The sequence below is a fragment of the Strigops habroptila genome, chromosome 2, assembly GCF_004027225.2.
Source record: "Strigops habroptila isolate Jane chromosome 2, bStrHab1.2.pri, whole genome shotgun sequence".
NCBI lineage: Eukaryota > Metazoa > Chordata > Aves > Psittaciformes > Psittacidae > Strigops > Strigops habroptila.
This window is the reverse complement of record NC_044278.2, coordinates 94,745,658-94,773,633: the sequence shown is the minus strand read 5'-3', so window position 1 is coordinate 94,773,633 and position 27,976 is coordinate 94,745,658. Positions and strand designations below refer to the sequence as shown.

The window sequence follows — 27,976 nt, the reverse complement described above, 5'->3', positions numbered from 1 at the left end:
ATGAAGATATGGAATTTCTGCTGCACCACTGGTGACTCAGGCCTGCTTCATTCAACCTTGCCAAAAAACTCAGGACACCTCTTCTTTAGAAATCCCTGGCCATGTTACTGAACCTTCCTAAATTCTGTCAGTAAGTGCACACATCCTCTTTCCAGATCTTGGCAGCATAAAAACACAGAAATTGAATGATTCTGTGAGGAATAATCTGGAGTCCGGGGTTCCTATGGCTCCGTTACATACTCAACAATAGCTCAGCAACAGATGCTGCTGGGAGGAATTCGGCAGATGTACCGCACAGAGGAATTTTCACGGAAGCAAATTGACTTCAGTGTGAAGGATGTTGGAAAGCTCATGTTGTTCCTTGTGTGGGAGGGGAAGAAAGGTTCCCATGTCTCCACCGCAGCTTCTACCAAATCAGTGGGTATCAACCGCCCTGAGTGGATCCCATTGCCTGGGTGCCTGGGCTCAGGGACGGAGTTAATGGTTTCTCTGCCCAAGGAATGTGGATGACTTTGTAGATTGTAATCACTCAAATGGGATCCTCCTGCACCTCAGGGGCGAAAGTGCTCTCTTTACTGCTTGGCTATTGGCTAACTGAAATCACTTTGGGGAACAGGGAAGGGCCAGAGCTGTGACCTATGAAACAGATCTGTGAATCTCTTGGCTTATAAACGCCAGCAGAGAGAGGCTGGGCCCATTCTGACTGCTGCCTGTAAACACTTTGACCTGACAGTGAACAAAATGTTAACTCCTCTTAACAAAGGCGTCACTAGACTGCTGCTCAAAGAGGGGAAGTTCTCAAGTAGGTATTCTGTCACTTAAGTGACATTCTTCCCTACTGAATGCAGGCTTCATCACAGCATTTCCTACTATTGTTGCCTAGCATCTGGATTACTGCAGCTCCTCTCTGGGGGGCTGGCGATACAGATTCTCCAAAAGCTTCAAGAAGGGAGTTAGATTGCTCCCTTAGTAAGCAGAATTTCCCAGAGGGGAAGCACATTGCAGCACTGTTCCACAACTTGCCCAAGCTGCCAGCAAGAGCCAACAAAGCTGGTTCTTGAATCTGCAAGGATCTGCAAACTCATTTGGCCCATAATGCATAGCAGTAAAAGGCTGGCAGGGCTCTGACGCAGGACTTGCATGCGTTTAATAATGTGCTTAGATAGCAAAGTCCAAGAAGAGCTGGGCTGATAGCAAACTGAGCCAACCTAGCAGCTTGGTGTTGCCAGCACGCTGCGATCCTACTCCTGCCTCCCCCGGCACCCTCCCGCTCCCAGCCGGGCCTCCTGCCCCTTCCCTGGCATTGTTCCGTGTGGTGCTCATCTGACCAAGGCAGGTGACCAAGAAAGCTGACTCAGCTCCTAAGCCCTGCAGACCACTCACTCTTTTGCTGGCTTTGCTTTCTGATGCGGTTAGCAAGGCAAACTGACCCACTCTTAAAATACGTGCAAGATAAATGCTGGAGTTGCTGCAAGGCAAGCATTAATGGCATGTGCCTGTGGGGGTGGAAAAAAAGACGATCAGCCCCCTTTCAGCAGCAGCAAGCTGTTAAATTGCATTCAGCATCACACGAAACCCACCCTTGGGCCTTGCTCTCTGCCAAGTCTTTTTTTTCCTTTTCTTTTTAATCGCAACCCCCTACAGTGGGTGATATCTAATCTATTTTGGGACCCTGTGTGCAGTTCAAACAGATTTATTTTACAGGAGATATGGATGATGGCAACCCACTGGGCACATAGCAGCCCAAACTGTACCTCAGAGTACGATTCCAACACAGCATAAGCTGCTCTAAATTTGGGCTACTGCTGCCTGATTCCCTTCCCTCTTCACTCACACATTTCTTCCTTTCCGGCACGTTTTGGCCTTGTGTCCTGCATGGCATCGGTGCCAGTGGAACCAGAAGACAAAACAAGCTCAGGGAGCTAATCTAGCTAGAGTCTAACCTGTCAGAAAGTGGTTTCTTTCCTCAGGAATCTGTTTTCTGAATCAGACCACTGCACAAGTGCATCTCATGCAAGGGAAGGGGTACAAACATTTAGCGGATGGCATAAAGAAAGGAAATAAAGATACTTCCCCTTTTAACAACCTTTTAGTTTTTTTTCATATGCATGGTAGGCATGTTTTTAAGCTGAGGCACTAGGAACAAAAGAGGAAGATTCACAAGGGACTCAAGCTGAGTTTTTTATCTCTAGGCAGGTACTCAAGGACTGTGATTCATGAGCTTCATTTAGGCATTTCTTTCCCTTTCCAGGCACAGAGGGAGTTAGGCTGTGGTGCATCCTTTTCCTAGTAACAAAACCAGCCAGTGGGAAATGAGAAGGCAGAGGAGAGCTGAGATTCTTCCACTTCTCAGATTTAGACTTCTGCATGTGTGAGACCAGAACATATTTTGAACCCTCCTTCCTGTCACCTCTAGATTTAGGTAACTAGCTCTTGCTCCAGGGAACAAATGTGTCTTGCTGAAAAATGGCTTCCGAGGAGAAATATGCAATGGTTTGAATATCCACCCAAAGAGAAAAGAGATCAGGGTTCTCCTCAGATGGACGGTGTTCAAACCTGCAACTCCCTTCTCAAAGGGGAGCTTCTTAGGCTAGAACTAGGAGGCTAAGCTGCATAAGCCGCTCTCTCACCGCAGAGACCACTTGACAAAAAAGCACTGAAGGATCACAAAGCCAGGAAACGCACAAGCAATAATAGGAAGCCCAATTCTGTACTCTCAACTCTCAAGGTGCTCCCTTGAGAGATGGAGGTCCTGAGCACCAGTCATTGATTCCAGCATGGATTATGGGCTTTTTTTTCCCTCCAGTGACTCCTTAAAGCAAAACACATAAGGAAATCCAGGGGCAGGGCTATAGGGAAGGTATTAATTCTCCTTACTCACTAATGCCTTTGATTTTTCAAGACACAAGACATTTGTACAGTTGCTAATAACACGCCGTAAATGCCCAACAGCTCCAAGCAGGAAAGAGAATGAATGCTTTGTTATTCTAGGCAAATAGATGTGTATTTTTACTGTAGTCATAACAAGGGAAGCTTCAAGCATTCCCTTACATGCCAGTTGGGTTGTTTTTCCAATCACAGATATTCATCTCCCTACGGTCTGTAATGTCTGTGTTCAGAAGTGATGCATTCTGACAGGTTTTTTACAGTTAGAATTTGATATTTCAAGAAATCCATTCACAGTCTGGCTTTGAATATAGCACGTGAAGTTACTTCAGCTTCCGCATCACTTTCCATTTTATTTTCAGCAAACTTTGGTTAGCATATTCCTGAAAACGTGTGAAACTTCCAGTTGGAAAGGACTTGTTTCAATTCTACTTCTGCTAACAGAAGTTTGTCATCTCTCCAAAACATAAAGACAATGGGTTTGACTGAAGGTTAGATTCCCTTCCTATGTACGGTTGCTTTTGGAAAATGAGTGCATGTCAGGTGTTTGGAAGTGAACACATGGTTTTGTTATTCCACCAGGAAGCAGGACTGCCAGAGGTCAGTCTGAGACTGGGGATGTTGCATGGCTAACCTGCCACTGATGTTCAGATGTTGAAACAAACCACAGCTTTTTATTTTGATAAAAACAAGCCTTGAGGTAATCAGGCATATGGGATTAACAGCAAATACTCGTACGAGGTCTGCAACAGACAGGCACTAAAATAATGTAAAAAAGCAAAACTAAAGTCTCTCTGCAAAAGTTTTAAGGTTTATAGATAAAAAAGTTTTACAGGCAGAATTTAACGAAGTCTGAAACCTTTTTCTAACTGCTTATGTCAGAACAGAATTGCTATATCATTTGCTTGCATGAATAGTCTTAAAAACCTGTACTGAGTACTCCTCTTGTTTACAAAACTCTGTAGCATTAGGCTACTATTTACAAAAACACTATTCCGTCCTTCAAATTCTGCATTTCTTGTTTTCTTGGCACCTATGTTCAGGCCAGGAAGAAGAGCTGGGTGAGAAGGAGGATTGTGGACTTAGGATTTTATTTCTGCAGAGTCTGGCATGGTCCTCTTTTGTGAGGCTGCACCTTGGTACCTGGATTGTGTGTTTCAGTGAGAGAGAGGCAGCTGTTTGTCTAGGAAGATGACAGAACCAAAGGCAGGTGTGAATTCACAAGACAAGAGTTTTATGTGGATCCTAATGAGCAGAGGACATCTGATAGCCAGAGAGAAGGAGAAGTCCCATAGGGATGGGATAGCCTTTTCACAAAGACAAAAGCAGGCTTGTTTATGAAATATCTATGCTTCATGGAAAGTAAATTTTCAAAACTGTATTCCAAAATGGGTGCTGAGTGTTAACAAAGAGAAGGATTGAAGTCCCTAAATCACCACAGGGCGTGTGGCTACATGCATAATGCGTGTCTGGAATACCTGACAGTATGTTCCTTGCTTGGGGGTCTGGAAGAATGTGTCATGGTTGTCTTTTGGTCTGAGCTTATTTCCCATGAAAAAAAGGTGTGAAGAAGAGGGTGAGGCAAAAGGATAGGCTGGTGCACACCTAAAGCTCACCCTGACATACCAGAGACATGTATGTGTCTGGACTTGGGACTATTGTGAAGGCAGAAGTTTAGACATACTCCATCAGATTCTTTGATTTTGCTTGCAGCTGCACGTAACAGAAAGATATAGTCAGTGCTGGCGGGAAGAGTACAATATAGTGCCATCTCCTGCACTAGTATCTAACCCATACCGGTTGTGTAAGGAGTTTGAGCTGTTGGACGAATGTGGAAGGATACTCTCCTGTGACAGTGGAGTGGTCATGTCAGAAGCCACCCAGTAAGTCCATTCGACTGCCCACAACTCTGTAAGTATCCTGCCTGCATCCATGCTGGATACAATTCCATGCTTGTGGAAATGCTCCAGGAACAGTAGAACTATACTTTATATATATAAAATATATACACTTTATATATATTTTACAGGACAAAATGTCAGGGCTTGGGAGGCAGAGTCTATAGAAGCACTTGGCAGAGTTATCAGCATCTAGAATAAATGTACTTGTGCAGCCCTAGCACAAACGTGTCCCGGAGCACTCTGTCTTGCAAGACTGGAATCTGCCAGGAACTGTATACTCAGGCCACAATCTACCAAACAGCTTAAACATGTGCTTAATTGCAAGCAACCAAGTGCAAAGCTTAAAGCTAAACACAGGGAGAGGCATGCTACTGAACTGAGGGCAAAAAAGCTCAGCACTTCACAAGGTCAATCCTTGGCAAAACTGAACCTTAATTTCTCGAAGTACCATACTTATTCATGCGTCTTTGAAGCTTGAATTTGGAAATGAGGGTGACTGTTATTTCAAGGTGTATGACTCAGGCCCTGAGTAACCAGAACAAAATCAGAGACAAGGGAGAATTAGAAGCACAAGAGCTACTGTGGGGGAAGAAGCAGATGACTGAGTAAGAGGGTTCCTGGGGTGAACTCCTTGCCACACCACCTGCAAATGGCTGTAACTCACTGCCACAGCATCATTTCCATTACCAACTTTACTACCAGATTATCTAAGTGTGATTTATGAAGCACCTGGGGACAAGAATTACTTCTGATCCCAGCCTGGCCATTTTCCCTCCTATTGTAAATGACTATGTATCTCTTGCTGGGGGCAGGGCAGGTGAGGGATTATGAAAGGACTTTGGTGAGGTTTAGGAAACAATGAAATGTAAATTATTCTCCTGTCATGACACTTTTCAGGGTCTGTAAAAATGTGACAAATTGCGCTGGTTGCTCTTCATATCCTGTATTGCAGAGGGCATTTTGCATATATGCTTTATGTGCCCAAGTTCATGCCTACTAAGGGGCTCTTAACAAAGCATTTTCCAATGCCAGTATTGCCATATACATAACATATAAAATTCTGATGAACATCCTGGACCTGAGCAAGATTCTGTGTTCTTACAAGACACAAGAGACAATGTGTTTCATAGAGGCACAGAATGGTTTAGGTTGGAAGGGACCTTAAAGATCATCTAGTTCCAACCCCCCTGCATGGGCAGGGACACTTTCCACTAGAAGCTTAGATTGAACAGGCAAAACACCCAGGATTTCAAAATGCCCTAGATACCAATGAAACTATATCTATCGGTCTAATGTGAGGCATCCCTGCCCATGGCAGGGGGGTTGGAACTAGATGATCTTAAGGTCCTTTCCAACCCTGACTATTCTATGATTCTATGATACATTTATTTTAATTATGTATGAACTCTTAGCATTATTTTTCTTGCCTGCCACCTATCTAGCACAAGGTGGCATGATAAGGCTGCATGGCTTTTCATGACCTCATGTCAATATTGTGTTGCAGTTGGAGCTAAAAAGGAGACATACACCAGTAAATGTGAACTGTAGTTAGGATTTGTCTTCTGGAGGGAGGGTTGGTGTGAATTTGAAAGGCAGTCTTTGATTCTGCATTGACAATGCTGCTGAATGGCTTCATCCATTTCGGAAGCAGATGAGGTGACTCTCTAAAGGCCTCTCTTGGCCACCTGCAAGCACCCACGTAAGTCACTAATGAAGAGTGACTGTTCAATGAGCTTACAGTATCTAAGTTTGTGGATAATCAAAACTATGGAAATAACTCCTCACCTGGCCCTACCACCAACCCTTGAGCAACCCATCTACAGACATCATAAATCTGCCAGCACTTCAATGAAGAGTGCGGTTTCTTTCTGCCTGATATGTTAATGTCCAAATAAATGGCACAGTCCTGAAGCAGAGATCCATGAATGTAATTGTAGGGCCCACTTCAGACAGGAGAGACTACTACTGATCGTAATAGCCTTTCCCAGGCTTAACAGCTATGAACTTTCCCCTCGTTTGCACATGGAACCAGCACTGTTAATACTTTGTTAGATTTCAGAATCTCCCATGGGATCCTGCTTGGCTGCTGAGTACAAGTCATTCTGTAATTGCTTTTGGAATAGTTTATCATATTATTGTTTCCTCAGCTGCCAATGAAAGCTTGTCTCACTTCTCCCAAGACTCATCTTTCACAAGAAGTTTTACCTCTACCCATCTCCAACTGCTCAGAAACCTTTTTTTTTTTATAATTTTTGCTCTTGTATGTTTCTAAATAAATCTTCCTTTTTATCTTCACCCTAGACCTGAGTCCTTGCAGCTAATTTAAGCCAGCTACCTCTATTTCTGGCTGGTGTTCCGCTCTTTCTGAATCCCATGGGCAGAAGCTGATGTCAGTTGCAGGTATTTGAAAACCTGTCTGGAAGGCACATTACTGTGAAGCAGGTGAAAATCTCTGTGGCATCTTCGAGGTCAGAAGATAAACTCACCCAGTTAAAAGACAGGTGATCTAATCTAAATGGGAAGAGATAACAGCTTTATCTTTAGTAGGCAATGGGGCACAGTAAAAGGATGAGGGGGGTGTGAGAAAAGATTTATCCCCACTAAATGACAACTTCTATTGGCCTAGCTGGAATTCAGCATGTGGGAGAGCAGGGACTGCGGCTGTCATCACTGCCCTTGGATTTTTTTGTGAGGGGAAGTAAACAACTCTGAATTTCAGCCTGGCTTCTATAAAAGCTTGTGTGGGTGTCCCAGTAGTGTTTGGTAAACAGGTTACAGCAGGAGCCGCAAGGAAAATAAGATTTGTTTTTTTCCAAATAAACAAATATAACTTAATGAAGACTCAAAATTAATATATGTTGGGGGGTTACCCCCGGAGTCTCATTATCCCTAATTGGATATTTTATTTCATGAAGTAGTCAGCGTTAACTTTTAGCTTGGTGAGGGAAAAGAGCTCATATTTAATTGCCCCCAAATTTTCCTTTATTCCTGGGAACACTTGGCAGGGTTGTGAGTATCTCTAGTGGCCAAGCTGTCAAACAAGCTCTCTCTTTTCAAAGGACATTCTTTGGGTTTTTTTCTCTTTTTTCTTTCCTTCCCCTCACTATCCAGGGCCAGTTTTGATTCTCTCTCCCACTCAACACCTCCTACTTCATAGGCAGCACTGGTCCCAAGCAGCCCTCCAGCAGACTGAAAACCATGACTGCTTTCTGCCTGGGTGACTTCCTGTCTTGAAGGCTCTGTGCCCAAATTTACACCAGCGTAACTCAGGTTTAATATAGCTCAAAGCAGAGCTAATTTTGTGCTAGAACAGTCTGGAATGGCGTACCAAACTCTGGTTTTGGCCATATGTAGTAGTGTTTCACACCCCTTCCACAAAAAAATAAGCTTTGGCTTATAGTATTATCTATTTTTACCTCATCTTTAACCTATTCTAGAATTACACCAGCTAAGCAAAACCACTTTTCTTTTTTTTTCCTTTCTCGTCTCATTGGTCTAAAATCACTATCTAACATAAGTGAGCAGGGAAATAAAGATGTCTTTTTAAACAGCAATTAAGAAATGGAGGATTTATCAGGGGCATTTAAAAATATTAATGGTGTAAAGACAGCCTGACAAATAAGGGATGATTATTCTCATCTCCACAGGCCGAAGTACAGCTGTGGCATCCTTCCAAGCAGAGCTCAAGATGTTTGATTTCTATTTTAGTTGATATTTGACAGAAAGGATTTTATTTTTACATTATCTAGGGGAAGTGGAAATGAGTATTTGTTCTGTCCTTTTCCCTACTTGCTCTCCTTGCTTATCCTCCTGCCTTTTTATTTATACTGTTTGCAATGTTTTATTACACATGGCCAGACACCTGAGAGCCTTCGGGAGTTACGTATCTTCTATACTCAATGTTTTCCATTGTTATTTTCAGGTGTGGTATACTGAGCACTTACCAACTGAACACTTGATGTTTAGCATCTGGAATGTATAAATAGAAGACAGGTGAAAAGCACTGTGGCCTGAAACTGAAACACATACCTGCTTTGGGCTTCTTATATACGATTATCTACAACTCAACTTCCAAGTTCCAGAGTGACCCTCTAGTTCATGAAAAGTAAGGTAGGAACACCAGGAGTTAAGAAATCACAATAGTATGCTGGATGGAAAGGCTTTGCACCAGAGGAATCCTAGGCCTGAATTTCACTTAACTAGGACTAAGAGTAGCATCCCTAGCTCCCTTCCCTGATCACATATTCCCTTGTGTCTAGTGACCTAGCAATGGCTAGCCCTGAAGTCAACTGCTTCAATGAGCTTATCTGACAGAAATCAAGTCCAAAAATTATGGTTTTCCATGGAACTCTTTTGCTCACCTGGTTTGTTCTGCAGTCTCACAGCCACTGGACCTCATGTAAGGAGGAGCAAGGCACGATACATGGCTGGAGAGAGATGGAGAAGACTGCACTTTTCAGCAATAGCCCACAGTCATCCTACATTAGCTGTAACATGAAACTACACTCTGATGTTCCGCATGATGAGGTTAGGTTTCACTCACTAGCCCAGAAGAAAATTAACACCCTCTCTCAAATTAAATTTTCCTCAGTCTTGTTATGGAGTTGAAGTGTCTCATAGAAGCATATGGCAAACACCAAGGAGGAGTGAAAGGACAGTGAAAATCTGTGGTTGGGAGATGAGGAGTCAGCAACATCTCAGCTTCACAGTGTTGGTGAACTATTAGATCAGCTCAGCTGCTCATGGATCTGTCTAAAGGAATCATTTTCGCTTTGCAGATCATCACTTTAAGGCCCATTCTGGAAGAGACAAGACTGAACTGAACAAGATAAAATACGCTATTTTTGCTTGTGTTAGCAGGTTCCTAGTAATACATTCAGTATGCCATTGAAAGGAATCTGAAAGAGCTCTAAAACATCTAAGAGTCTCACTGTGGACAGACAGATATGTTCATGGCCACACAACTAAAATGTTCTCAGACTACTGAGAACGCTTAGTTATTCAGGAGGGGCATGAGCTTTAAAGAAGCAGATCTGGCTCAAAACCAACAGAACTATGAAAAAAGTTTACTCAGGGGAAAGAAGGCCAAAAGTACTGAAGAACTGAGGAAACAGAGGAACCAACACTGGGGAAACAGAGGCTCTCTTGTTTTGTCTGAGCAAGTCTCAGAAGTCTATTCAGCAAATTATTCTCTCAGTCTTAAAGCAATGGGCCTACAGGGCAAGTTTGGGGCATGAGCCCATTTCACCCAGCCTTTCCCTTTGTCCCAAAGGAGATGACCCCTCTGACATAGTCTGAATGACTTTCTGCGTCTTGGAACAGGCAAGCATTCCCTCTGCCTCTGGTCTCACCCTGTCTTCCTACATATAGGCCGGAGCAGAAGTCTCTGCCTATTGACTTGCACTTCCCAGCCACTGCTGCATTCCCATGGCAAGGGGAGGGGAGTTCAATGAGGCCAAGTGCAAAGTCCCACACCTGGGACTTTACAGGCTGGTGGATACTGGACTGAGAGCAGCCTTGAGGAGAAGGACTTGGGGGTGTTGGTTGACAAGAATCTCAACATGAGCTGGCAGCATGCACTTGCAGCCCAGAAAGCCAACCAGATCCTGGACTGAATCAAAAGAAACGTGGCCAGCAGGTTGAGTGAGGTGATTCTCCCCCTCTATTCTGCTCTGGTGAAGTCCACCTGGAGTACTGTGTCCAGCTATGGAGGCCACAGCACAAGAGGGACATGGACCTGTTGGAGAGCGTCCAGAGGAGGCCACGAAGATGCTCAGAGGCCTGCAGCACCTCTCCTGTGAACAGAGGCTGAGAGAGTTGAGCTTTGTTCAGCCTGGAAAAGAGAAGGCTTCGGGGAGACTTTGTAACAGCCTTCCAGTACTTAAAGGAGGCTTAAAAGAAAGATGAGGACAGACTTTTTATGAGGGCCTGTAGTGATAGGGCAAGGGGTAATGGTTTTAAAGTAAAAAACCACAGATTCAGACTAGATAAAAAGAAGTTTTTCTTCACTATGCGGGTGGTGAGCCACTGGCACAGGTTGCCCAGAGAAGCTGTGGCTGCCCCATCCCTGGCAGTGTTCAAGGCCAGGTTGGATGGGGCTTCAAGCAACCTGGTTTAGTGGAAGGTGTCCCTGCCCATGGCAGGGGGGTTGGAACTGGATGAGCTTTAAGATCCCTTCCAACCTAAACCATACTTTGATTCTGTGATTCTATGACTGGGCAGTAGAAAGCACACTGACTGGAAGAGGGGCAGCAGTTTGAGAAGTGGGGAGAGAAGGGTGGGTGCTCCAGTGAAGGACTGGTGGTATTGGCCTGGTTGGGTGGGAGCAGTACTGCTGTCAAAAGGAAAGGAGGGAATAGGCCCCTGGGCACAATAAGAGGCAAAAACCAGCCTACAGGACCCTCCCACATCTGATATTCACTCCTTGGCCAGTCAAGTCTGGGTATCCTATTAACACCACAAGCTTTTAGCTCTAGCAAAACCAGTATTACGGCCCCGAAATATATGAGAAGTACTTTCAGGTCTAAATAATTCAGATGTCAAAATGGATATGAGGAAGAAAATTATATAGCAGAAGGACTGCTTTGTTTTCAAAGTTGCTATTTCTTTCTGTTTATGCACCCATACAGACACTTACAGATCAGTGAACTGGATGCACAACCAGACAGCATCACCAATTACATCTTTCTTTGAATAAAATCAGGCAAACATAGGAGAAAAACAAACAAACAAACAAACAAACAAAAGTATTCAGAAGTTATTTAAAGGACAGAATTATTTGATGATATGTTACCTGCTATGTAGTTTAAAGAGAATTCCCAAACTATCTACAATCAGAACGTTGAGGGTTGTTGTATGTTGTAAATGAATTTTAAATAACTCCTGTTGGCAGAGTTATCTTCTTCTCAGGGTTGCCAAATCTCATTGCTTTATCATAAATCTCATCATGCTGAATTGTTTATTTAAACCACAATTCAAAGAATCACCAACTAATGAGCTTCTTGCCTGGTTTTGTCTTTTGGTTTTTTTTTTTAGTAAGTGTAAATTTCTCAGGGACATACTTATTGCAGAGGGTAAAAAGATAATCAGAGTAAATACCAGCGCAGTCGGGGTGTTATCATTCATCTAGTGCTTTCTCTAATCAGGAGAGAAGAGAATCGCTGTCTGCTGGCAGGTTTTGCAGCTGCCTGCTGACAGCAGAAGGATGTGGGGTTTGGGGACTCACTGCCCTTCAGTGGAAGTGATTGCCCTGGTTGTAAACCCTGGCCCCAGATTAGCTTTCACACCATGCTCCCTCATCTGCCCTCCACTCTGGCTTCGCTCCGAGTCTCTTCACGTTACTGAAACCTTCATGAACATAAAAACTTCCACTGGCTTCTCTGTGACCCCACCCAGGGTTAGCGGCCTGTTTACAGCGCGAGCACATAGACAGCAACATTAACAAGAAAAACATGGTATTTTTTAGCTATAGCTGAACCTCTGGCAGGGTTTGCATCCGCTACCAGCCCCATCACCATATGTCGGCATCTGTAATGCATGCGAAGCTGCCTTTAAACCTCCATGGCTGGACACCTCTGCACCCACAACATGGCATGTCAAGTAGGTCACGGCTCCTGTCACCAGCGCGACAGACAGCCCAGTTCACAGCTCTTGGTGCTGTCTCATTTAAAGCTCCGGGGTTTTGTTACATGTTCAGTAACTTTCTTTAGCCGTTAATAAAGCACCAGCTCATCCTCAATCTGATAAAAAACACCTAAGGGATTTTGGGACACCAGGGCTGTCATAATTTGAGTTAAAAAACTTTAGACGCAATTTAGTCGCAAGCCCTTTCTTCTGCCGTTTGTTTTCTGTGTTTTTAGCGAACATCTGAATCTCATTTAGAGGCTCTTCTATGGAAATCCGGGGACTGGAAATGCTTTCAGAACAGCAAGCGCAGACCCCCGCTGTGTAACGACCCAGCTCCAGGAGGGGGCTTTCACAACCACGCATCTGGCCTCGCCGAGGGAGACGTGACCTCCCTTCCCCTCACACCCACGGCTCTGCGCGACGTGCACAGCCCCATCCTCGCTGCCGCCCGACCCTTCCTCCCCCGGCGCCTCACGGGAGCCGTTACCCGTTCCCGCCCGGGGCAGGAGGAGGAACCGCCCTGCAGCTGCCGGGCCGCCCTGCGCATGCGCCCGCCGCCAGCCGGCTGCCTCTCGCAGCCTCGCCGCAGGGGGGCACTTGCCGGCCGGGCGCCCGCGCGGGCCTGGTGCCGCCGCCGGGAGGTGGTTCTGGGTCGGGTCTGCGCTCGGGGTCGTGATGGCGGCGGCGGCTGCTGCGGCCGCCGGGGGAGGCGGCGGGGAGCGGAGCAGCACCCGGCAGCGGCTCCTGGCGGCGCTGGAGGATCTCGAGCTCTTGGCCAGGTACCGCGCTCTGCCCCCGGTGCCCGGATGGGAGGGCCCCGGCTGGCGGCGGGGTGCCGGGGGTGGGGTGAGGGCGCTCGGCGCTGAACGTGCGCGGAGCTTCCGACGGGGGCGGCGGGAGGAGCGGGTGTCCCTGGGGTTGGGCTGGGAGGGGATCGGATAGAATCGGATCGGATCGGCCCGGCCTGACCCGACCCTCGCTGGTGTGCGGGGCGAGAGCAGGGCCCGGCCTGGGTGCGCGCGTTTCCCGGCTCCCCTGCCGTCCCCAGGCCGGCTCCTGCGGGAGGAGAGGGAGGTGGTCCGGCCCTGCGCTCCCCTCCAGAGCCTTGGCCCCAGAGGTGCCTTATTTCCTATTCTTAGAGCAGGAGAGTTTCCTTATTCTACCACTTAACTTGCTTTCTTGCTTGACACCTGCGTTTCCTGGGAAATGCGCGCACGCACACACCTCCCTCCCCTTCCCTCTTAGATTTTAGGCTTTTTATTAGTCACTAAAAATTGCGCTTAAGTCGGAAATTTGTGGATAGTGTTGCATGACTCAAGCCGTTCTGGCCATTGCCAGTATTAGTGTTAAACCCACTCAAAGTAGGCTGCAGAGCCCGTCTTTGGAGTGATGGAAGTGCTCAGGTACTTCGTCCATGCTCTTTGTGGCTGGACTGATAACCCTCACCCAGGCTGGCCACCATGTTGTGGAGTGCAGTTAAACTGGTTCCTGGTCATTTTCCTCCTCGAGAGAGAGCAGGAGCTTAGGAAAACTTTTTCACGTGGAATAACCCATGCTATCTATGGGGCTGGCTCTTTCTGTGTGATTACCCCTGGTACAACAAGGAAAATATATTGGTCAGTTGCTCTTGTTTTTACTTGTTAGGTTTTAGGTTCAGGTTTAGATTTTGTTGTGACATATGGGTTGCTGGAGAGCATATGTTTTTGTGGAGAAAAAAATAAAACAAAATCCCATTGCTCTTTATTTTGTTGATTGGTTTTGCTTTGTTTGGTTTTTTTCTGGTTTTCTTTTTAATCTTGGGACAGTTTGGACTATTTGGACTATTCTGCAATAATGAATCCAGAGCTACCCTCAAAAGCATTTAGTGAATCTGCCTATTGACTAGCAAACGGTTGCAGCACTGTGGAGCTAGGCCTTTCCCAGTCATGATACTGGTTTGGTGGTAGGGGCAAGCATTAAGCAACAGTCTGTGGCCTTTGCATAGTTTTGAATCTGTGTCTGTGTTTTCTGGCTAACACAGGGCAGAATTACAACCCTCCATGCCACCAGCCTTGGTGGCGGTAGCTGATCTACTTATAACATTTTACTTGCTACTGCTCAGTGTTGGTCAGGTAGAATAAAGCTTTAGTGATAATGACAAATTTCTTTTGTTTTAAATAATTTCTAGTTGTTTTAAATCGTTTCTAGTTGTTTTAAATCATTTTAGTGTTCAGGAGTGACCAAGAGACATAGACCAAGAGGCTCCTCAGAACTTTATTGGTGAGGGGCTTTCTCAGACATTTTGAAAAGTACCTGTTATCATTTTAAGGTTCTGGCCCCACTGCTGTATAAGTCATACATCCCACTCAGCTGCTTGCACTGGACCAAGCAGAGAGTCATACTGTTCCAAGGACAGTGTCCTCAGATAGACAATTACTCATGCCATTAGAAGCCAAATAAGTTTGCTGAATTTACAGAAATGCCTTTTTGCATTATGGTCTTGTTGCTTAGTGAGTTCCCGCCGAGGTTCTTGATGGCTTTTCAGAATGGTGGCAAAGTATATGGGTACCTGGAAGCGTGATCAAGAGGTTTGTTTGAGAAGTGCTTCTAACCTAGCACCCAAAGATTATTAGTTTTGTTGTTTTTTTGTGTTTGATATACAACTAATATACTATTGTAGAAATACTTGTAAAAGTAATTTCACAACAAACTCTTTAGGTGCTTGAAAGTGTAGACTTAATTGCTCTAAGCCCAAGTGTGAAACTTGCTCTGTTTGGGGGTGGTGGTGGAATAGAGGAAAAGTAGAGAAGTAAAATGGTGAGGACAACTTTCACACCCTCTGACAAACAAAGGCAGTATAAGTAGGGTATGAATGTGTCTTATTGTGCTGTTTCTTCTCTCAGCTTCTGTTTGTCTTACGTAGTTTGGCAGGAACTCAGCACATTTATTGAGTATAAATGCACAAGTGCTTCATGAGCTCAAAGAACAAAGAAGAAAATGTGCTCCAATCATGAGACTATTCACAGAATTACTCTTAGTTGAGAAATCCTTGCCAACACTGTACTATAAAATACTCAAGTCCATGCATACTTTTGTAATGATATCAGTACACTGACAATTTGGGGATGACTTGTGATTTACAAATAATGACCTACAAGATTGCACAAACACCAATTTTGAGTTTTCCTTTCAGGGAACTAATTGAACTTTTGGCAATTTCAAGAAACCAGAAGCTTCCACAACCAGGAGAGGAGAGCCAGGTAAGCTAACTTTTTAAACCGTATTTCTTTATGTAAGCACAATGCTTCTATTTCCCCACCACCACCCTCTTTCTCCCTCTGTCCTTCTCTGTGCTGAGCATAGCTAATGGTGATGATTAGGTTTTGGCCCCACTACAAAGGCGTTCTTGGTCCTCATGTTGTTTGCTTGTTTGTTTGTTCATTTTGATGTATGCTTCATAGGCTGCTTCTGCAAACAGAGGAAGAAATTTTGTTTCATTTTCATGCAAATAGAAATACTCTATGAATGTCAGTGGCTCTTCTTTACAGCACGATTGAGGGTGTATTGTTACTCTAGCTAAATTAAAAGTTCTACAAAACTCTTGTTCAATAGATCCTGGAACTGCTGATTCAGAGAGATGGAGAGTTTCAAGAGCTAATGAAGTTGGCAGTTGATCAGGGGAAAATCCATCATGAAATGCAGCTTTTAGAAAAGGTAGTAGAAAAGAGGGATAATGATATTCAGCAGCTGCAGAAACAACTAAAAGAAGCAGAGCACATACTGGTAAGTTCATAATGATGTGTTTGCTTTTGAGCATCTACTTGTGAAAAGGTGGCTCTGGAGGAACTGGTGTGTTTGAGAAGATTTAAATATTTAAAACTTCATAAAAGCTTAGTGGTTTGGCTTTTTTTTTTTTTTCAGTAGTCAAATACTCTTTAGTTATCGTGGTATTCGGTTTTGTTTTATAATGCTAATTTTCTTCCAAACCTACTTTATTTCTATATATTTTGAAAATGTTCACCGAACAGTTTCTCTCTTAAAATGCAATTAAATGCAAGGGTTTATTCATGAAGCTGACTTTGTGTAGTTTGCAAATTAAAAATGCTTTGAAGGTTTGTTTTGTTTGGTTTTTTTTTTTTTACAACTAGGCAACAGCTGTTTATCAAGCAAAGGAAAAGCTGAAATCAATTGAAAAAGCAAGAAAAGGTGGGTATCCATGATTGTACATACTACGTAAATGCATTTGTAAAGAAAGTTGCTCGTGAGCTTGAGTTACTGTTATTTATTTATTTTTTAATCTACTATTACATATTTCAGATGGTTTGTGTGTAAACAAATTTCCATTTCATTATGAACCTATAAACAGAATAAAGGCAGGAATTAATATTTTTTTGGTGGCAAACATGTCTTTAGTTTTAACTTGAATTCGAGTGTCTCAACACTCTTCTTGGACTGATAATAGTATATCTGGTTACCCAAGTGTTGCACCAAATTGCCTCAGCAGGTCTACTGAGGAAAGAGAGAGAATGTTTTGTGTACATGTGCACTGTATTTGAGAGGCTGGCTAGCTGGTGATACTGGTTTGTACCTGTAACAATTTCTGACACTATGGCACTTACCAAGTGAAACTGACTTCTTTGGGGTTTTTTTTGGGAGGCATTTTCTTAGTGTTTGGGTTGGGTTTTTTTTTTCTTTAAGTGTCTTTTATCATTTTGTTACATCTCTTTCATCTAAAAAACCCAAGGAATTTCATTATGTTACTGTAACACATGCCCATATTTAGAAGGGCTGCTACATGTACGCCCTACAGTTACTAAACAAACAAAAAAATTTCTTTACTACAGAAAATTCCATAATAAAGCAGGTGCTAAAGGTTTCTTACAAATTGTGCTTGTCAAGTACACTGCTTAAGAGATTGGTTTGTGTTTTTTACAACATTAAAGATCTGTTGCCATCGAAGGTGTGCTGAAGTCGTGGCTGTAAAATCAGTTCACTGTAAAGGTTGGTCTTGCATAGTCTAAGAATCCTCTAAGTAGTCACTGCATTTGAAGCATGCTCTTAATGTTTGACAAAATTACATGGCCAATCTTTTAGCTATTAATGCCCAATATTCTGAAAAAATTGAATGATGCAGCCTCTTGAGAATATAGTAACTTTTCTTCCATTCTTCCAGGTGCCATTTCCTCTGAAGAAATAATTAAATATGCCCATAGGATCAGTGCTAGCAATGCTGTGTGTGCCCCTCTCACATGGGTACCAGGTAACCATCATGTTTATGGCAACAGATTTTTTTTATAATGAAGCATGGTCAGTACCTGGTCTTATGATGCTTTTATACAGTGATAAACACTGGGGTTTATTAGAATAACATTGTTTTCAGCTCTTCTAGCTTATATTTTCAATAAAAAATGGATATCCAAAGTCCTGTAGACTTTATTATGTACATCTTCAAAAGGCTATGAAACTTCACATTCCATTAACTGGCTGCCCTCCTCTGCTCTTTGTTTGCTTTTTTCCCTGGAATGTTGGCCCCAGTTGTAGGTTAGAACCAAGTATGTTGAAGGCTTTTCCGTGTGCTTAGTTGTGTTCCTTCCTGCCCCTTATAATATTCTTTTCAGAGGATGTTAGTAATCAGTAGAGTCAGAAGTAGGGTTTTCATCATGTCAGGTTTCAATTTTGAGAACTACGCTTCTTGTCCAAAATGAGAATGTGAGGGTTTGGTTTTTTTTTTTCCAATTCCTGCCATTACTGTTTAGCTGTGAAGTAGCAGGGAGAGAAAAGATATCTTCTAAACATGTTTTTTTTTGTTGTGGCTTTTTAATGTGCTTCTCTGCCAAGTTGAATGAACAGAGAAAGTTTAAGTGAAAGGCACAGCCTTGGATTTTAACAAAACAGATGTGATGCTCATTGCTGATCCAAGCAATCAGAGTATGTTTTTTTTGGTCAGGAAACTAGGCATTGAAGAAAAAGTTAATGTCTGCAAGACAATTGCTAAATATTGAAAAACATTCCTTTTGTTGTTTGGGGTTTTTTCTTTTTTTTTTGTGTGTGTGTTTTTTTTTTTTTTAAGGGGACCCACGTAGGCCATATCCTACAGATCTGGAAATGAGGAGTGGTCTCTTGGGTCAGATGAACAACCCATCCACCAATGGAGTTAATGGACACTTACCAGGGGATGCACTTGCTGCGGGCAGACTGCCAGGTAAGAGAAACTGTTTTGTTTATTTTTCTTTATTCTTTGTACAGTCATAGCAATTACACATTTGCAAAGGCAAATCAGAGTAAAAATAATGAAAATTATGGCCTATGTTGTTCCCTAGCAGCAGTGATCTAATAAATAAAGTTAGAAATTGTGTATTTTATTTTATTTCATGGTAAATCATACTGCAGACACTACAACTAAGTCAGTGTAAGCAAAAATCACCTAATTACCCTTCACTTCACTTATTTTAAATTGCTGTAAATTAAGTGATATCATATTAGAAAGCAGCATTTTCAAAGCAATCTTTTCTTAGTAGTGATGACAAAGTATGGGATTGTGAAAGCTGTATTTGGAAGAAATGTTTATTGTCATCCCCTATGTTCCTTTAAGTCTATGCTGTGTATAGCAAGACTGTTTGCTTAGAAGTTCTGGATTGAAAAGACGTTGCAAAGGACAGCTGGTGAGGTAGTACCTCGAGTGTAGGAATTGAGCTTTAGTCCCTTAATTGCTCAGTGAAATGGGCACTTCCATTGACTGTAGTGAGATTCATTCATTTTTGCTAAAATAGGATTTAGCAGTAAATTATAGTAACTGAATCAAGAATCCAGTGATTCTGTACCTGTGCAGCATTAATTTACCATGGTTAGACTAAATCGTGGACAATTCTTAGTTTGGTTTCATAGGGGATCTGTAACAGTTCTTACCCAACTGTTAAGCCACTTTCAGGTGGTCTGGAAAGCTTGTTTTCAAAAATTACACTGAATATATTAAAAACGTCTGTATCATGGCTCCACTGGAGAGATAGTAAACTTGGGTTTAGTGTTTCTCATCATCTGTCTATCCCATTATCACCTGCTAGGAAGTGCCTTGAAGTTCTGCACCATCTTGCTTTCTAAACCTCTGGCCTTGAGTAAAATGGGTCAGTGAGCTAATAGGAGTGGGACCCTGACATCTGTCTATAGCAGCCCACCAGGGAAATGCTGAGGATGGGCCCATGTACCTTTTCTGTTCTTTCAAAGCATGGTCACAGTAGATGTTAAGGTTGTGTCTTCCTCATGGGGTTTGAGCATTTATTTGCTTAAGTTTTGGTAGAGCCCATAATGGCTGGCTCCTCTGCCTTAGAGGATGCAGACTTGCTCCTTTTACTTTTGAGTCCTGTCTCTGTAAGAAGTGAAAGCCCAATCTTCAGGACTTTTCCTTGAGAAGCTGGAAAATGTGGGATTTAAACTCCTCAAGTAAAGTTGTTAATTAAATCTGGATCTCCTATGTTAAGGGAAATTCTCTTAATTACTCGACTGTCAGGTAAAAGGGAAACATCAAAACTTCATCTGAAAGAAAGAGGCTGCCCTGACATTTTGTGTAGGGATCCTGAATCTGTTGGTGTGTGGAGGCATGTCCTGAGAGTGCTCATTATGGGATTTAGCCCTTCTAGTGACTTTTGCAGGGAGGTATCTGATTACTGAGTCCTTAGTGATTCTGTAAGCCAGCCACTGGGCTGCTTGGTAGCCTCAAAACTTGGAGGCTGCTTAGCACACACATTCAGCCTGGTTTAATAATGGGCTGGTTCCAGCATTGAAGTATGGCCACAGGATGTAAAACACTGGCTTATTTTCTCAGCTGGTTCAAATAAAGTTGGTTAACTTCACCACAGCTGGGACAAGACCAGCTGGTACGGTTGTTGGCCTTCCTAAAGCTGGCTCAGAACTGGCACAAAGGCTGCATTCTGCCCTCACATCTGCTGGTAGGTCATATCTGTACAGCTAGGTAATGCATCTGGTATTAGGAGACTGTGGCTGTAGTTCATATGTGGAGAACTTAAAGATCAGAAACTACTACGTGTGTGGAGAACTGTGTGCTTCTAAGTTAAGACAGCACCTGAGTGAGAATATGTCTCCCATAGAGAGGTATTCTTAGAGACTCCCTGCTTAGACAGTGCACTCTTTGTACTCAAAGTGTCATGTGCATGGGCTTTTGTTCACTTCTGACTCTACCTAATTATTTTTAATTCTTGCTGTAAGTGGGAGATAGCTGGTTTCTTCTATGGCATAGTCTTAGCTGTGGTGCCTGGTAGTAAGTGGAGAAGAACTGAAGCACAGCAGTAGGAGCATTAATTTAAAGGAAGGGAACAGAAACGGCATATAGGTGTGTACTGCAGCTTTGAAATGGGAACTATTTGGGGGGCAAGGAAGGGAGAGACTAGGAAGTATGGGAGGAGGATAGGTTGGTAGGGAGTACGGTGTGGGATGGCTTTGGAAGTTGTAGAAGAGAAGAAACAGCCAGAGGGGAGAGAAGTCAGAGGCAACTGAAGATGGCCTGGCTGGGGCACAGTGGGGCACTCTCACCTCTCAAGTATCTCCATGGCCCTGGTTTTGTAGTAGGATGCTCATCTCCTTTGCTCTTGGTGTGCCATATTTGCTGTTGGAAAAACAATACCCAAGGTATTTTCAGTGAAATTTGGATCCTTTTACTTTGAATTTCTGTAGTCTACCTCAAGGTTTTAGGTTTTTTTTAATCTAATGTTTTCATCTCTTTTTGCATACTGACAGAGGGTGACCATTTTCATTACTGCCAGTGGTTGGAATGTTAAGTCAGTTCAAACTGTGCTTTGAAGGTGAAAGGCTCTGTATGCATATATACTGTTTTGAAGAGGAGTGATGAGAGATCAAGAGCCATCTACATAAATAGGCCTCTCAGGCAGTATAGGCTTTTACGGTGATGGAGGGTTTCAGCTGTCCAAAATTCAGGAAGGACTGTAAGATCAATTCTAAACTGGAGTTCTGGCTGAGCTGTCTTGTTGAGTTTGTTGATATACAAATCTGATGGTTTGATAATGCCCCTTTTTTCCAGATGTGCTGGCTCCTCAGTATCCTTGGCAGTCAAGTGATATGTCAATGAACATGCTACCTCCTAATCATAGCAATGACTTCATGTTGGAGCCTCCAGGACACAATAAAGAGAATGAAGATGATGTAGAAGTTATGTCAACAGACTCCTCAAGCAGCAGTAGTGACTCAGACTAGGTACAAGAGGGACAGTATCCCTAGTAGACCTTTCCTGTGGTGAAGGTAGGTTGGGTGCTGTTCATCACAAGCTACAATATCCTTTTGTTACACTGGTGGCCCTGCGTAGGGAAGAGATAACAGCTGGCTCAGAAATAGGGTGACTAATTTATAAACCATGGACTTTAGAATATTTTTTTTGCATTAGATGTTCGAGTAAAATGACTGGGAGCTTTCTGCTGGAGGAGAGATGTCACATTTCCAGCGATTATGTAAATGTGTGAATGGGTATGTTTGCAAGAGATATGGTGTATATATATATTTACTATACATTAGATGACGAAAGTTCCTGGGAAAAAAGGCGTAAGGGGAATCCCCTTCTATGTTTGTTAGTAACTTTACTTTTTTGATGATAGCCTTTTCTATGGCACAGAAATGAGACATGACATTTGTAATTTTAATATCTTCTTTTTGTCACTGCCTAAATCCATGGTTTTGATCAGCTGAGAACAAAAACATGGGAATAAGGTGTAAAGGTTTGTAATTATTGTAATATATAATAAATGATTTGTCATAAATAAACAGCTTTGATGTAACTTTATGTTTCTTTTTGCAAACTTCAATCTTAAATGAGTTACTGTGTAACTTCAGTACTCAGCACATTTTATCCCAGTATGTGGCTGAATTCTGACTGAGTTTCAGAAGTTTGTGCTCCATTTTCCCCTTCACAAAATGCAAAGTCAGTATTAGAAGCAGCTGAGGAGTCAGGAACTGAGATCCTGTCCTTTTCAACTGAGCTTTGCCAGATACAGACATAACTGGGCAGACCCGGAGGCAGCCATGCAGAGTGCCCATCCATTTGCAAGGATTCTGGTTAAGCATCCTGGGCCTGGAGATGACATGCTTTGGGCCACACTGCAGGTTCAGCTCCTTCCAGTTCAAAGTGCTCATAGATTCTTTATTCTTGTCTATAATTTTTTCAGTTCTTTGAACCTGCTGATCTGTTTACTTCAGCAGGAAATGCAGGAAAGTGTTCTTTCATCTTTCCAAAGGCACTTGGCTTTGCTTTCCTTGGTCTGTTTCGCTCGAGTCGTTTTACGATGGCTACTTTTCTCTTAAGTAAACCCTATATCAGATCAGAAACTAATGTGAACTGTTGCTCATGGCAGTTACAGGTTTCTGCCCTGCAGCAAGGCTTCCTGAAGGATAGATCACAAATTTTCTCCACTCTCCCATTTTGTAGATTCCTCACAGGAAGTATCTGATAAATCAGGTACTTCCTCGTTTGCTCAGAGAATCTTTCAAATATTGCTGTCAGTAATGCTGCTACATATGACCAACATACATACAAATCCCATAAGGATGTAGAAATGAAAAGGACTTCAGTCAGGTTCAGTTGCATAATATGGGGCACTGCTTTTTGTTTTAAGAGAAATTGGGAGTTTGATTTTGTCTCAGCTGTTCCTTTTTGAAGTATTTTCAGAGTTATTAAAATTTCACCTCTATTCTGCAGTCTGAAATTATTCATATATATTTTAACCTTTGTTCAGTATCCTATTTTCCTCTTTGTAGTTTATCCCCAGCGTCTTCATAGAAGACTGTTTCCTCTTTAATTCATGCTAACTCAAATATACCTGCCCCATCTCAATCGCTCTAGTTAATCTTGCCTATCCCTGTTCAAGTTCACATTGTTTTTTCTTAAACATGTGTGATCAGAATCATTCACAGTATTGCAAAATGCAGCTTCTCAATGCTTTGTACCATGGGATTAGTATTTTCTTTCCTAAATGCCCCTCTCTCAACACATTTTATGACATAGCCACAGCTCACTAGTCTCTTTCGTCTTTCATTTGTAAGAACGTACTTTTCTTGGCATGAAATACAAATAGAGATAATTAATAGTGATGGAAGTGTAATGTACAGTCTACCCAAAACTCTCACATGGCTTTCTCATGTGATTCACTGTGGAGGTGGGTGATTGTTTCCAGACATAAGAGTGAACAGAAACAATGAACACTTTTTTTCCCCCTGGGTTGTTTGCTAGTCTGTTGAAGTATTAAAAGGGACCAAATGGGACCAGTGTGTTACATCTAAGAAACGGGTAAGAAAGACAACAGTTCTGCCCTCTGTTCACTTAGCATAAAATCAGAGTCTGGGTGTAAGATGCATCCTATTGAGTTTCTTTACATCAGTGCTCCAAACCATATGCTGTTCAGGAGTATTTTTCTAAATACTAGGCAACTATAATGCCATTTTAGGTGAATTCTGTCTATTACAATAAGTTAAGCAAACCATAAAGTTTTGAGTGTTCTGTTATTAAATGTGTACCCAATAGCTTTTCCTATTTAGCAAAAGTACCAAAAATCAAAGTAAACGTAACATTTAGTTGAAAGGAGTGAGCCTTAGTAGCTAAAAACTACTGAGAATCAAACTTTCTGGGGGAAAAAAGTACAAATGCATGATACATAAACCCCAATTTATTTAAGTTAGGGATTGCTGACAGCTGAGACTGCAGTAGTGCACTGTAGTCCTTTCATCAGTCCACTTAGAAAGGATACAGAAGCCCTGACATATGGTGATACTGTCTGTGTCCTCATTTCAGTCACTGCTTGTATATTTACAACAGATAGAATGAATATAACCATTAATGGTAACAAAATATTTATTGCATGACAAACCATTCTACAGTGACCCCTGTTTTCACATAAGGAGTTAGATGCCTTCTAAAATTTTAAATTGCACTAAATCATACTAAATAATTGTAATATCTATTTATTTTCCTTTACTCTTTGAGACAGATGGGCAGGACATCTGTCAACTCTTCCTCCAGCCTCTTTGTTGACAGTTGAATGGAATAATTTTCAGTGTACATAAAGTTGCTTTCAAGAAGAAAATCTCCACTTTTGAATAGAAAAAAATAAGCTTTCTACAGAGATACAGTAGTAAAGGAATTTTCAGTGATATTTCCCATTTCAAAACTGCTTTATAACATTATCTTCTTTATTCACTTCAGAGAAAGAATATCTGTCCTGAGTTAATACTTCACATTCTAAGCAGGAGGCTTGCGATAATTAAGTAGCATCCTTACACCTCATACCCCTCTGTCTGCTTGTCTGCAAAAAGAGCCATCTCCAAGCTCTAAACCATTCAAGCTCGTTTATTTTAACAACTGACAAGTCAGTTCATAATTCTAGACAAATTTAATCTTTCAATATTGTGCTTATGTTTTATTCAAAAGAAATTATTCAAAAGAAATTAAAGATATCAGAACATTTTGTACAACGGATATATTGGAAGGAAACACAAAAACTGTGTTTTAGAAGAACCCTGAAGAGAAAAAAAAGAGGCAATTAATGATTTTTTAAAAAGGTCATATCCTAAAATTGATCGCTGATGTTCTAATGAACTACAGCTGGAAAAAAATCTAGGATCTGGTTACAGATCCTAGAAAAATGAAAAAATATAAACTCATTGTTTCTGTACAAATTTGTGTGTGTGTGTGTACCGTGTTTTTGTACCGTGATTTCATTGCCTACCAGTTCAATCATTTCATCACATCTATCAAATCCAGTGGCCATACAGAATTACATCTATCTGTGCTTTTAGCACCTACAACCCTCTTTAGCCCCAAAGTATGGCTGTCTACTGTAGAGCTACACCTATCAATCAAGATTAGTTTGTGCAATGTTATTTGTGTCAGCCTAGCAGAACACTTTAGGCACCTTTCCATTGAACTATTAGGAGTTTAGTAACATGATCAGGAATTAAGATCAACTGTAGAGATCTGGAACACTTCTGCAGGTTAATTCTAATGTAACCGAGGCTGCAAATGGAACTCTGTAATGAAAGGGGGTGGCAAGAAGGATTGGGGAATCTTTACCCCCTGCAACAAGCCTTTCATCATGAACATCAACAATCCTTTTCATGTTTATAATACTCTGACTTTCAAGTATAGACTGTTGTCTGCAGAATGGGGCATTGTCTGTAGAACATGACTTTCGTTCATGACAGTATCTTAACTGAAGCTACAAGACAAGGCTAAGTTTAAAAATTGGTTGAAGATTCATAATTATTTGTTTATATATTTACAATGATAAGGAAAGCAGCATGATAGACAAATGAGTTTTACATAGAAAGCAGGGCACTTTTAAACAAGTTCCTCTTGAGCCTGATGCTGCAACTGTTACCAAGGGAGTATGTTTCTCTTGACTTTTGCTGCTCATCCATATAAAGATTAACCAAATAAAACACTCTGAGATTTATATAAAAGAAAACATCAATTGTTAACCACAACAGCTAGAAATAGCTGTGGAATGAGAGACAACTCACATGAGATATGGTCAAAGCACTGAAACATCCAGCATCTTTTTGGCTTCAGGAAGGGTGGTATTTTCCCATGGGCAGAGTGAGCATGAGGTATCCTTTTCTCTTTTACACCAAAAAGCAGGTCTTTCATTTAGCTTGTTACATCATGTGCCATTATTTTTTACCCCAGCTGGTGACTTCCTGTGTACCCCTTCAGATGATCGAGCTCTTCTGTAAAGGGATTGTAACCTTGCTCTCTTAAACAGCGTAAGGCCCAGAAGAGCTGATCTGCTGGAGGAAATTCATCCCACTTAACCCATTCCCAACCTGCAGGGAAAGAAAAAAAAAAAAGAAAAAGCAAAAAAAGAAAAAGCCAGAGAATAAAATAATGTGTGCTCACAACACAGAAAGCCAACAATATCCTGGACTGATTCAAAAGGAACATGACCAGCAGGTCGAGGGAGGTGACTCTCTCCCTCTACTCTGCTGAGACCCCACCTGCAGGACTGTGTCCAGATCTGGGGTCCCCAACACAAGAGGGATGTGGACCTGCTTGAGCGGGTCCAGAGGAAGCCACGAAGGTGCTCAGAGGGCTGGAGCACCTGTTCTGTGGAGACAGGCTGAGGGAGCTGCGCTTGTTCAGCCTGGAAAAGAGAAGGCTCCAGGGAGACCTTACAGCAGCTTCCAGTGACTAAAGGGGGCCTCCAGGAAAACTGGAGGGACCTTTTAGAAGGGCACATGGAGATACAAGGGGGAATGGCTTTAAACTGACTGAGGGGAGATTTAGATTAGATAAAAGGAAGAAATTCTTTATTGTGAGAGTGGTGACACACTGGAACAGAGAAGCTGTGGCTGCCCCATCCCTGGCAGTGTTCAAGGCCAGGTTGGACGGGGCTTTGAGCAACCTGGTCTAGTGGAAGGTGTCCCTGCCCGTGGCAGGGGGTTGGAACTAGATGGTCTTTTAAGGTCCCTTCCAACCCAAATTATCCTTTGATTGTATGATAATCATGTAACAATTCCTCCTCTGTAAGTCTAGATGGACTGCGCAGATATTACCAACACAAAGTTACTTTAAATTCATTACTTTCCTCCCGTTAAGTCTTGACTCTACCAGAAGCGAGCGTATGCTCAGCTCTGCGGAATCAACGTGCCTGCAGCCTCGCCCTGACCTCGGTCTGTCACCACATGTGGTCATAAAGGCAAGCAGCACACTAAACTAAGCTCCAACGCGTGCTGGCGCTCCCCCTCGCTCCGGTGCCGCCTCTCACCCTCGTTCTTCTCGGGCTCGCGGTTGCGCGGCTCCGCGCCCGGCTCCGCCTCCCCCTTCATGAGGACTGTGACGTAGTGGTACCGCGCGGCGGCGCAGAACGAGTTGACGGCGGAAGCGAAGCGCACGTCGCGCAGCAGCAGCGCCGCCTCCTCCAGCGTCTCCCGCGCGGCGCACTCGGCCAGGCTCTCCCTGCGGGCGGGGAAAGGCACGGCCCGGCACGGCCGCCTCAGGACAGGGCACGCGTACCGGCGGCGCCGCGGGGAGGGTGTGGGGTGGGGGGCTCGGGGCTCCTACCCGAACTCCAGGTGGCCTCCGGGGAGCTGATAGGTGCCGGCCCCCATTGGGCCTTTCCTCTTGCCCAGGAGGACGCAGCCAGGGTGCGCGGCGCTGGTGACCACCACCCCCACGCCGATCCCGGGCCGTGGGGGTTGCGCCGCCTCGCCCATGGTAGCCGTGGGCTCTCCGGGAGGCTCCGCCCCGCTGTGGCGCGGCGGGCGGGGGCAGCTCTGGGTGGCCGGTGCCTGGGGAGGGGAGGGGAGGGGAAGGTACGGTGAGCAGGGTACGTGCGCCCCGCAGGTGGTGGCGGCGGAGCCGCTGGGTGGAGCCCGCGCGCCGCTGTTCGCTGAGCGCCGACCTTGCACCGGGTGAAGCGTCAGGGGCGGGGCGCTAGGGGGCGCTGTGCTCAGGGAGGCTGTGGGTGACCTGTGAGGGGACGGACGGCTTTGCGCTTTGTACTGCCGGTGTTGGGCCTCTGAATGCATGGGGGCGGCCACTGACAACTGGAAAAGCAAATGAGGCGTACCTAAAA

The 27,976-nt window shown here is 43.4% G+C and overlaps 2 protein-coding genes across 4 annotated transcripts; one reads left to right on the top strand and one right to left on the bottom strand.

Moving 5' to 3' along the window:
- Positions 1-12,707: 12,707 nt before the first annotated feature.
- Positions 12,708-22,194, top strand: MED4 (mediator complex subunit 4). Its single transcript, XM_030476562.1, has 7 exons — positions 12,708-13,192; positions 15,586-15,652; positions 16,005-16,175; positions 16,541-16,598; positions 17,566-17,652; positions 18,463-18,594; positions 21,442-22,194. The coding sequence occupies exons 1-7, from the start codon at positions 13,089-13,091 to the stop codon at positions 21,612-21,614; spliced, it is 792 nt and encodes a 263-aa protein (XP_030332422.1). The 5' UTR covers positions 12,708-13,088; the 3' UTR covers positions 21,615-22,194.
- NUDT15 (nudix hydrolase 15) lies at positions 15,723-27,685 on the bottom strand. Of its 3 annotated transcripts, XR_003990091.1 has the most exons (5): positions 27,463-27,685; positions 27,167-27,357; positions 25,923-26,225; positions 20,937-21,009; positions 15,723-15,860 (listed from the first exon to the last, which is right to left on the bottom strand). XR_003990091.1 is itself a non-coding variant. In XM_030476563.1 (3 exons), the coding sequence occupies exons 1-3, from the start codon at positions 27,612-27,614 to the stop codon at positions 26,080-26,082; spliced, it is 489 nt and encodes a 162-aa protein (XP_030332423.1). In that variant the 5' UTR covers positions 27,615-27,685; the 3' UTR covers positions 24,053-26,079. The 3 variants fall into 3 exon arrangements, 1 of the variants encoding a protein (XP_030332423.1); XR_003990090.1 differs by lacking the exons at positions 15,723-15,860; positions 20,937-21,009 and adding an exon at positions 24,053-24,920; XM_030476563.1 differs by lacking the exons at positions 15,723-15,860; positions 20,937-21,009 and having other exon boundaries at positions 24,053-26,225.
- Positions 27,686-27,976: the final 291 nt, after the last annotated feature.

Excerpts from the sequence above, each read along its gene's own strand:
- MED4 (XM_030476562.1), top strand. The coding sequence starts at position 13,089 with ATGGCGGCGGCGGCTGCTGCGGCCGCCGGGGGAGGCGGCGGGGAGCGG. Across the intron at positions 16,599-17,565 it reads AATTGAAAAAGCAAGAAAAG|GTGCCATTTCCTCTGAAGAA; the intron begins GTGGGTATCCAT and ends CCATTCTTCCAG. Across the intron at positions 17,653-18,462 it reads CCCTCTCACATGGGTACCAG|GGGACCCACGTAGGCCATAT; the intron begins GTAACCATCATG and ends TTTTTTTTTAAG.
- NUDT15 (XM_030476563.1), bottom strand. The coding sequence starts at position 27,614 with ATGGGCGAGGCGGCGCAACCCCCACGGCCCGGGATCGGCGTGGGGGTG. Across the intron at positions 27,358-27,462 it reads GGAGGCCACCTGGAGTTCGG|GGAGAGCCTGGCCGAGTGCG; the intron begins GTAGGAGCCCCG and ends CCCCGCCCGCAG. Across the intron at positions 26,226-27,166 it reads CGAGCCCGAGAAGAACGAGG|GTTGGGAATGGGTTAAGTGG; the intron begins GTGAGAGGCGGC and ends CTTTCCCTGCAG.